At 37.9% G+C, this 11,384-nt stretch overlaps 1 protein-coding gene across 3 annotated transcripts; it reads left to right on the top strand.

The window, feature by feature from the left end:
• The first annotated feature begins 2,067 nt into the window (after positions 1–2,067).
• Positions 2,068–11,324, top strand: LOC128317012 (NACHT, LRR and PYD domains-containing protein 12-like). 3 transcript variants are annotated; one of them, XM_053229809.1, is made up of 10 exons: positions 2,068–2,268; positions 3,491–3,646; positions 4,320–4,340; positions 5,884–7,687; positions 7,851–8,024; positions 8,393–8,566; positions 8,752–8,913; positions 8,989–9,165; positions 9,539–9,585; positions 10,275–11,324. In XM_053229809.1, the coding sequence occupies exons 1-10, from the start codon at positions 2,256–2,258 to the stop codon at positions 10,823–10,825; spliced, it is 3,279 nt and encodes a 1,092-aa protein (XP_053085784.1). In that variant the 5' UTR covers positions 2,068–2,255; the 3' UTR covers positions 10,826–11,324. The 3 variants fall into 3 exon arrangements, with proteins under 3 accessions (XP_053085784.1, XP_053085785.1, XP_053085786.1); XM_053229810.1 differs by lacking the exon at positions 3,491–3,646; XM_053229811.1 differs by lacking the exons at positions 3,491–3,646; positions 4,320–4,340.
• Positions 11,325–11,384: the final 60 nt, after the last annotated feature.

Here is an 11,384-nt window from a genome sequence, read left to right on the forward strand (position 1 = left end):
AAAATGATATTTTCTATTGTTCTATTTTCATTCTACTCGTGAGGTACAAGCTTAATAACACAATATGTAAGTTGTTTTATTTCCTGTTCTCTCAGGTGGTAAATGATAATTTTCCAACTTTATTAGACCTATGCAATGGATAATTAGGGACCAAGCACAGCAGGGGTATAGGAACCTATTGTAATCATTAGGGTCTTTATTATTATTCTGCTTCTTCTGCTTTTGGGTCTATGGCACCCCATAAAACCATACGCAGGAAATGTATGGTTTTGGCAAACAGATAGGGGAGAGTCTGAAATGTTACCATAGTAAATTTGGAGTTGCAATCTCAAACACTCCAGCGCCACCAACAGCTCAAAGTTGCACTCATGTTTATGCGAATAACTTTTAATTCTTATTTTCCTCTGATTCCTTGGCTTGTGCCAAGTCGAATGCACCCAATGCCATCATTTTCCGTCATGAAAATTTTTCCACCATTTTGAATTTTCTCAAAAATCTTTTTCAAACTCCGCCTCGACCGTTTGTCCGATTTCCACGAAAATCGAATCAGATCTTCAGACCATACTGACAAAAGGTTTTCGATTTCAAGTTGATTAGTCAAACTGTTCTCAAATAATGTGTAAACGAATTCGACTATGAGCACCCCAAGGAGGACGTGATATGAAATGAAATGAAAGTTTCCTATGTTGGCCATTTTAAATTTAGTTGTTAAATGCTATATTTCACGAACGCCTTGGCACGTCATTACAAAAATCAGTGTGTATCATCTGCACCATGCCCTGAAGGTACTCAAAAAGTTTCAGGACAAAAATTATAATGAAATTTCAAAAAATGCTAATAGCTTTTGATTTCTTTTGCCTATTGTCATCAGACTGGTCTTGATAGATTCCTTGGGTCATACTGAGAAATGATACCAATTATGATAATAATGATACCATGGTTGGCCAAACTTACTGTCTGCCATTTTGAAATGCTTTGAAAACCTACTTTTTCGAACTCCTCCTAGACCATTTGAAAATCGGATCGGAACATCTCCCTACCATGCTGACAAAAAATTATGGAACTCAGGTTGATTGGTCAAACTGTTCTCGAATTATGCACAAAAGAATTTGACAATGAGCATACTGAAATGGAAGTCAGGCTATATCTCTGTAATACTTTAGCATATTTAGACCAAACTTAGTATATGTCATAGCCATCATGACTTGAAGATACCTGCACAGGTACAGAGCCACCTAGTGCTCACGAGATGTGAAAAAAGCATATTTATGCTTTTCGGTCTTCAGTCCATACCAGCATGTGAAATTGTAACAAACTTAACTGATGGGTAAGGAGGAGGCAGGAACTGAACCCCCAATCCTGGAGGTGCAAGGTAAACAGGCTAACCACTAAACCACCATGCACCTCTCTTTCACTTGAGGTGCTCATCTCTCTCCTTTTTATCCTTGCCACAGCTCACTGCAACACAACACTCGTTAGAAGAATTCCCAGCAGGTGTGAATTCCTTACCACTCACCTTCTCCGGCTCCACCCTCCATTCACAAACCGGTGCTCGACCACACCTCTGCTTCCTTATGGTTTGTAAATTATTTAGCATAAAATCATCATTACTGTCACTACAATCACATCACATGTGCCACATCATATGTGCCAAAGACAGTTTGAGTTAAATCATTACTGTTTTAACTCAAACTGTCTTTGACACATATGCCCTGAAGCTACCTGAGAAATCTTCCGCAAGCGTCACAGCAAATTTTTCCTCTGTTGTGTTTGGCCCTGTAATTGCTGCTTGCAGCTATGTTCATTAGTAGTATTAGTAACATTCATATGCAACGTTAATACACATTTCTTCTTTTACTTCTATATGATAAACAGCTTTAGTGTAGTGTTGGGTAGCGACATGATGTCCACCTGTAAAATTTGGGTCCTGAAGCAAAACTAGTTGAGAACCTCTGATCTAAACAATAAAAGTGAATAATAATCTCATGTCCCCGGTGGCTTTCCATGTGATCTTAGCGTGGCCAGGAGTGTTGACCCCATTGGCTCTCCACATCTCAGGACTCGGCCCTCCTGCACAAGGTCGCTTCTGGATTTAGTTTTGAGGAAGTCAGCAGCAGTTTATTAATTTGGCGCTGTTCTGAGCTGTTTATTCGGATGCTGTTGTTTAAGCTCTATGACAGCACTCACATACAGGCCTCAGGATTTTTTATTTTGTTTTAAAAATCTGTTTTTGGATGTAAGCAGTCAAAGGCGGGATGTTTCCTAACGGTGAGTAGAAAAGAAACCGGACAGTCAAACATATATACATATATATATATATATATATATATATATATACACACATAAACACATATTTATGTCCATGCACCTATAGGCCTGTAAGAGCTCAGACATGTTCAGATGTAGATGTTAACACTTCCGCTTGTGGTTTTGTTTAGATGTGACTAAATCAAAGTGTATTTTATATATAGATTTATGTCTTTATAAACGCAGGTGAATGTTGAATATTATATTTGTTTGTGTTTGCATGATCAGAAGATGAAGAAGAGAAAGTTGAGATTTTACTCTTTTTTTGGAAACATACAGTAAACCACTTTAACTCGGTTTTGCTTACACAGTAGTTTTCATTACTAATGATATTATCAGCAACAACTTGAGTGAAAAGTGGAATCTTAGTAGAAAATATTTACATGAATTTCAGAATTTCTTAGTATTTGGTATTTCCTATGCACTCGAGCCGAGACATTTGTGTAAAGCCTGATGATCCATGTTAGATCAAATCCATCAGCGTATCATCTGAACACATGCTTCGATAGAAGGGATAAGACTCATGGAAAATCCGACCTTTTGTACAAAGGAGTTAACATAGTCAGTATCACAAATTTGCTTAAATCTAAGCTGCTCACAGCCATAGCCTTGATCCTCCACACAGCTGAACATTATTCAAAAGTAGTGAGCTGTATGTTAGGAGTTTGCCAAAAGACACACTGGGGACTCAGCAAACACAGAAATGTTGTATGGTCTCATGAGAATAAAATGAACATTTGCAGTTTGGCACAAAGAACTATGTTTGACAAAAACCCAACAGTGAGCATCACTCTGAGAACACCATCCATATTGCCACTGCACCACTGAACCTACAGAGGAAACTGAGAAGTTATCATAACACATAACATGAAGTGATTTCTGCCATTTTTATGATTTTTTTTCTCTACCTACCTCTATCCTTCTCTCATTTAATGACATAACAAGCAAAGGTCTTTTAATTATTTTCATTTAATTATCGATTGCTGTATAATATACAAAAATTGTAGTATAATATTATTTAAAATAGTTTATTTAATTATTATATTCATTTATTCTTTTAATAATTACTGATACACTTATTTTATCATTTTGTACTGTTTCTTTATTATCATAACTTTTTTAATTTTATAATTTGACTTTTTATGTATTTATTATTATTATTATTATTATTATTATTATTTAGACACAGCTCGAGCCCAGTCTTCTTCCTCTCCTTCTGCTGGATTCTCTGTTGTTGTAAATGCTGAAAACGGCAGTATTGTTAATGTTCCTGCGCTCATTAACAGCACATTCTCTGATCATGTTGCCCTCAACATCAGAGGCAGCACTGCTTGCACTGGTATGTAACTATTAATAGCTTTATGAAGAAAATATAGCAAAATATAATATAGAGGGCTGATGCAATGAGGAAAATAGCCACTTGGTGTCAGCATAAAAGCAAGCTGATTAATACTACCTAGAAAGGTAAAAGTTACCTAGGTGCTAGAAAGGTAGAAAGGTCATATTAACTAACATGGCAAAGAAAGCGTAATAAAATAATACATATGCTACGTGTTGAGTCATGCAACTCTAGCTGAAAATTTAACCATGGAAACATTTTTTTGAAATCTAGAAACATAAATATGACTGCTATTTAAAATGGTAAAGGAAATGCAAGATATTAAGTTAAAAGTACATTTTGTTGAACTTTTTTCCAGTGAGAAAATTATGGTATTGGCTTCTTTGTTGAGAAAGACATATGCATGACATTGGACTTTGTCTTAAAATCTCAAAAATGCTGCCTAGCTACCTTGTATTTTGAAGATTAAGATCAGCATTGTGTTGAATATTGTGTGTTGAATCGGATATTCACACATTGGTACTGATTCCTTAACACGACCTTTCCACAGAGGTTGTTGATTAATGTTTTAAGCAGCACTAGAGAAGATTCTTTGATTGATTAGTTCAGCCTTTTGTCAATTTTTTTTTTCTTCATTCAATGATTCTGTTCCTCTGTGTCTGTTCTTCCACAGAAACTGAAAAGGAAAACTTGGGTAAATATGTGACTTTAGCTTTTTAACTATACACATTTTAAATAAACAAACATTTATTTACACAAATTAGGACACAAATCCACATTGATCTCCAATGGCAGCCTCTTAATGTAGCTGTACCTACAAAACCCGTCCCAGAAAACTATTTAGGGGTCCAAGCACTGTTGATTGTCCACTATTGTTTTTTTTTTGTTTTTTTAGCATGTTTAAAATTGAGGGACCAAAAGCAAGAATTCTGTTTAAAACAGCAGTCATCACTACTGTATCATAATGAAACAGACTTCATAAACTTGTGGATATACGGTCCCCTCTGAAAGTATTGGAACAGCAAGGCCAATTCTTGTTTTTTCTATACAGTGAAGACATTTGGGTTTGAGATTAAAAGATGAATATGAGACAATAGATCAGAATTTCAGCTTTTATTTCGTGATCTTTACATCTAGATGTGTTAAACTTAGAACATGGCACCTTTGGTGGTAGACCACCCAATTTTTATGTGAGCAAATGTATTGGAACAGATAGTCTTAAAGTAAATAACATAACATAATTAATGGTTTCTCCCTTCAGTCTCCTCTCCAGGAGGTGAAATGCCGTTCAATTGTCTTATAGTGAGTCTGGTGATTAACGTGGCCTGTCTAAAACCTTCCATTTTTCCGCTGATGAAGTCCTTTGTTGTGTTGGCAGTGTGTTTTGGGTCGTTGTCTTGCAGATGAAGTTCCTCCCAATTAGAGTGGATGCATTTCTCTGTAAATTTGCAAACAGAATGTTTCTGTAGACTTCTGAATTCATTCTCTATATTTCTGCTCTCGAAGTCTTCTTTGAATGGTGGATTGTGATACCTTCATCCCTGTTGTTTTCCATGTCTGGTTGTTAGTACATCAGTGGTTTCTTTCTTTTTGAGGACATTCCAAATTGTTGTATTGGCTATGCCCATTGCTTGTGCAATGCCTCTGACTGATTTTCCCTCTTTTCTCAGCTTCAAAATGGCTGGCTTTTCTCCCATAGACAGCTCTCTGGTCTTCATATTGGTTTATCCTTTTTAACAACAAATGCAGTCTTCACAGCTGAAACCTAGGGCTCAAACCAAGAGTAGATATTCAGTGCTATTAATTCTTTTAAACAGTTAATCTCACAGGGCTCACCTTGGGCAGTAAGAAACACCTTTCAGTCACATGTTCCAGTATTTTTGATCACTTGAAAACATGGGTGGGTTCAAACAAATGGTTTGTTTAACACAGCTAGATGTAAATATAAAGAAATGAAAGCTGAAATTCTGATCTATCGTCTCATGTTCATCTTTTGATCTGAAACCCAAATGTCTTCAGTGTAGAGCAAAAAAGAATTGGCCTTGCTGTTCCAGTATTTTTTGGAGGGGACTGTAGATAAATACTAGATGTTATAACATTAAATCGAAATCAAAACTAAGGTGAAACAATGTTTAGCCTGCACTCATTGCTGTTTTTGGCTGCATTTCCTGGTTTGTATAATGAATGGAGATATGTGAAATGTTTTTAAGCTTCTTCTCTTCTTTTGTACCATACAGACTTGTCCACAGAAGTTCTACAGAAATTTTTGGCGAGTCACAAAGCCAACATAAAGAAGAAAATTGAGTGCATTTTTGAGGGCAAAAGGGATGCAAAAACTAAAATACTTCTGAAGAAGGTCTACACACAGCTGTACATCACCGAAGGAGAATTCAAAGAAGTTAACAAAGAACACGAGATCCTGAAAATCGACAAAGCTTTTAATGTGAAGAAAACTCAAGACAAACCAATCAACTGCAATGAGATTTTCAATGTTCCGGGGAAAAGTGAAGAAAATAAAGTTGTGCTCACCAAGGGAATCGCAGGAATTGGAAAAACGGTATCTGTGCAGAAGTTTATTCTTGATTGGGCTGAAGGAGAAGCCAACCAATATATAGACTGCATCTTCTTCCTTCCATTCCGAGAGATTAATTTGATTAAAGATAAAGAATACAGTCTTCATGAATTACTGCAGGAATTCTACCCTGAACTGGAAAAACTCAGTGAAACAAATTTGTACAAAAATCTCAAGCTTGCATTTGTGTTAGATGGGCTTGATGAGAGCCGTCTTCCGCTGGAGTTCAATGTCCATATGGTGAGAAGCGAACAGAAGAAAGCATCTGTGAATGCTCTCATCACAAACTTGATTGAAGGAAATCTGCTTCCTTCTGCTCTGATCTGGATCACATCTCGGCCAGCAGCAGCCAATCAGATCCCTTCGGAGCATGTGAGCTTGTTTACAGAAGTGCGAGGATTCACTGATAAACAGAAGGAGGAGTATTTTAAAAAGAGAGTAAAGGATGTGAATGACGCCTCTAAAATCATCTCACAGATTAAGAAGTCTCGGAGCCTCTATATCATGTGTCACATCCCCATCTTCTGCTGGATCACCGCTATGGTGCTTCAGGAGATGCTGGTGCAAAATGATGGTGAAGAAATTCCCACTACACTGACTGAAATGTACATCCATTTCCTGCTTATACAGATGAACATCAAAAACCAGAAGTATGATGACAAAGTGGAGCGAGATTTGAAGAAACTGCTGGAAATGAACAGAGAAACGATCCTGAAACTGGCCAAGCTGGCATTTAATCAGCTGAAGAAGGGGAACATCATGTTCTATGAAGAAGACCTGCTAGAGTGTGGTATTGAGGTCAGAGTAGATTCAGAGTACACTGGGATGTGCGCTGAGATCTTCAAGAAAGAATCTGTGCTTCACGAGAAGAAGGTTTACTGTTTCATACATTTGAGCATTCAAGAGTTTTTTGCTGCACTCCATGTTTTCAACTCCTACCTGAACAAAAATATGAATGAGTTACACTTTTTCTTCAATGATTGCCCTCCTATAGATACTCAGCTTTATGTTTTACTGAACAAGGCTGTTGATAAAGCCAAGGAGAGCGAGAATGGACATTTAGATCTCTTTCTTCGATTCTTGTTAGGCATTTCGCTGGAGACCAATCAGAAACTCCTGCAAGGCGTTCTTACACACACACAGTCAACCGAAAAGTGCATTAACAGAGTGATCCAGCACATCAGGCAAATGCAGAACAGCCCTCGCTATTTGTCCCCTGAGACGTCCATCAATCACTTCTTCTGTCTGATGGAACTGAAAAATGGCTCCCTGTACAACCAAATCAAGAAATATCTGTGTACAGACAAACTTCCAGATAGAGAGTTATCATCGTCAAATTGCTCAGCTCTGGCCTACTTGATGTTAATGTCTGGGGCCGTTTTGGAGGAACTTGACCCGAAAAAATTCAACCCATCTAATTCAGCCTACAGGAGACTCATCCCGGCTGTCAGGTGCTTCAGAAAAGCTTGGTGAGATACATTCCTGTCCAATTCTCTACCATTCCTCTTTTACTCCCTGTATTTCTACTGCTTGTCATGTTGGTTCCTTCTGATGTTACCATCACTCACTTCTCACACTGGTTCTTTTATATAATTCCATTCATACAATGCACCATGTATGCTGCGTTTTCAGGCTTGCTGGTTGTGAGCTCACTGAAACGTGCTGGGAGACCGTGGCTTCAGCTCTGGAGGCAGAAAACTCGGTTCTGACAGCGCTGGACCTGAGCGATAATTACAGAGTGGAGAAGGGAGCAAAGTTTCTTTCTGATGGACTGAGGAGTTCACACTGTAAACTGGAGATACTGAGGTCAGCAATGTGTGTTAGAGTACATCTGGAATACAACACCATTACACTGTTACTACAGTCAGGTCCAAAATCAACATGAGAAATCTTTGTATAAAAATGAAACTGAAACTGAATGTCATTGCTTTTTTTCTAATTGTCGTGACACTATATATTTTATTTAGACTGTAACACATACTACTACATGATAGTGGTTTAAATAGTACACTTTTTATATGGGAATGTCCTATATGTTTTATAAGAACATGACTTAGTGAGAAATAGAATCGAATTACTGTCTCTTAACTGATGAAATAAAAACAGTTAATGATAATGAACCACACTTTTGGATTTGACTGTACATTTATGCTAACTTTAGTCACTGTCTTAAGGTTAGCGAGATGCCATTTCTCCCAGAGCAGCTGTGCCGAACTTGCTTCAGCCCTCACATCAGTTTCGTCTTCTCTGAGTGAACTGGACCTGAGCGACAACGACCTGCAGGACTCAGGACTGGAGCTGCTCTTTGCTGGAGGGGAAAATTTATACTGTAAACTGCAGATTCTGAGGCAAGTATTGATAAATCATTTAATTATTGAATGTACTGGAAAATACATCCACTTGGCACACACACTGTTTACGTCAAACTCTTAACTTGATCTTTTTGTGACCTGCTTTATTACAAACACATACAGAGTTTTGTACGTTAAAGTAAATTATGAAATCTTTGTTTCTGGCTGTGTTCTAAATCCAGGCTGAGCTGGTGTAACCTCACAGAGAAGAGCTGCTCATTCCTCTCCTCCATTCTCAACACTGTAAGAGAGTTGGACCTGAGTAACAATGACCTGCAGGATTCAGGAGTGAAGATCATTTCTGATGGACTCAGCAATGAACAGTGCAAACTGCAGATACTGAGGTTAGTTTTCAAATGATACTCTAAAGCTAAACTGTGCTGGTCACTATGTTGCTTTCATTTCTTCCTTTTTTTTAGGTTGTCCGGTTGTTTAGTGACACAAGAAGGATTTTCTTTACTGGCATCTGCTCTGACTTCAAACTCCTTATCTGTCCTGAGAGATCTGGATCTGAGCTACAATAATCCAGGAGATGATGGAGAAAAGCTGCTCTCTGATCTACTGAATAATCCAAACTGCAAACTGGAGACACTCAAGTAAAATTTTATTCAAGTTCTCAAGTACACTGTAGTTTTTCCACTCCAACCTTAGGAAACCATGTCTTCATGGAGCTCGCTTTGTGCACAGGGGCATTGTCATGCTGGAACAGGTTTGGGCCTCTTAGTTCCAGTAAAGGGAAATTGTAATGCTACAGCACACAAAGCCATTCTATACAATTGTTTGCTTCCAACTTTGTAGGAACAGTTTGGGGAAAAACATACATGGGTGTGATGGTCATGTGTCCACATACTCTTGGCCATATAGTGTAAATTATAATACACTGTTCAAAGTGTATTTCAAATAATTGTACATTAATAATGTGCTTCTTTGACTGTGATGCAACTCTAGAATTCTGTTTTCTTTCTGTAGAATGGAACCAAAAAGTGAACAATTTATCAAAGCAGGGATCAAAAAGTGTAAGTTCCCCTGCCTGTCTCTTTGTGTTTTCTTCTTTGACTCTCTCAGCCTCTCTTGGTCCCTCTCTGATTTACCTTTATTTCTATGACATTATCAATGTCTGTAGCGGGTCAAAAATTAAAGTGCCTTAAAAATTAAAGCAGCTTGTCATGGTACCGAGAAACCACAAAGCGTAAACTCCTCTGTCCTGAAGATGTCGGAAAACTTAAAGTTACAGCTTTACCTCTGACTGTTACAAAGCACTGACACTGGAGACTCCTTCCATAATGTTAAATAAACATCTCCTTACAGAAACCTTCACCATATCAATGAGTACACACGTGTTTTATTGCATTTATGTGAAGCGTCTGCTGTACAAGTCACTGTGAATGAGGTCTTACTATAGAAACGATAACATATTATAACGAGTGCATTAATGTAAAACTGTGATTTGCAGCTGCACTACTGTCAGGGCTGCTGTTATAGGAAATTATTCAATACTGCAATATCGTAATAATTTGCTCCAGGGTATAAGACACCCTCCCTAAATTCTGTCCTATTAATATGTACTGCTGATCCAGACAAATCTCTTGTCTGTAATTAAAAGGGCTTATTACAGTTAGACTATTGCTAATGCTGGGCTAATGCTACCTGCTAAAATATGATACTGTTATGAAATAAAAAAAAAAACATTTTTCTGTTCCTGCAGATGCCTGTGATCTCACTTTCAACCCAAACACGGCCCACACACAACTGTGTCTGTCCGAGTCAAACAAGAAGGTCTCATACACGATCCAAGATCAGCAGTACCCAGATCACCCGGAGAGATTTCAGGTGTATCACCAGGTTCTGTGTAACGAGAGTCTGAGCCATCGCAGTTACTGGGAAGTCTTGTTGGAAGGCTCATCACCAGAAATTGGTATCACGTATCCTGACATTCGGAGGAAAGAGGAAGATCTGGCACCGTTGGACGCTCAAATGAAGCTTGGGTTAAACCCGATCTCTTGGGTGCTCGTGTGTGTTAACAACAAACGCTTCTATGCCAGGCACAATTCAGAGGACACGGACATAGACATGCCAAAGCCGAACAGGATAGGTGTGTATCTGGACTGGCCTGCTGGAACACTGTCCTTTTACAGCGTCTCACCAGATACACACACACTTAAACACATACACACATTCTGCACACTGTTTGAGAAGCCGGTGCTTCCGGGGTTCAGCGTGGAAAGTGGCTGTCTGACTTTGTGCCAGCTGGATTAAATGGCCAAATAAACGACTGAAGCATAGTGACAATGATAAAACATATTTTTAATGTATATCTGATTTTTTACAAAAGCCTGGAACCAGTGCTCTCTATTATTTTAAATCAGTGTGCCTGTAAATTTATATATTTGTAAAAGAGTTGTAATATGATGATAGCAGTGCAGCTTTGTACGTTTCATATCATTTGAAAAAACTTTGACCTATCAATCTGGTGACCACAAAAACATTCAATAAAAACACTTCATAAAAAAAGAATAATAAAAAGGCTCAATGAAACAAAACGTATAAAGATTGGAAAAAGACCAGGCAATGTTTTTCCAATCATCAACAGCCCAGTTTGGGTGATCCCATGATCCATTTTTCATCATTGTTATTGAAGATCTTGTCGAATAGTGAACCAAGAATGACAAACGTACAAAAATGTGGTGCTGTAGAAGATGAGCATGTCATTTTGTCAAGTCAAATGTTATCCACTAAACACATGCATTTATTTATTCATTTGTTTGATTACTTTTAACTTTTTCATTTTTAGAAAATAACTGTCATTCTGTATGTG

The sequence above is a fragment of the Pangasianodon hypophthalmus genome, chromosome 26 (genome assembly GCF_027358585.1).
Source record: "Pangasianodon hypophthalmus isolate fPanHyp1 chromosome 26, fPanHyp1.pri, whole genome shotgun sequence".
Lineage (NCBI taxonomy): Eukaryota > Metazoa > Chordata > Actinopteri > Siluriformes > Pangasiidae > Pangasianodon > Pangasianodon hypophthalmus.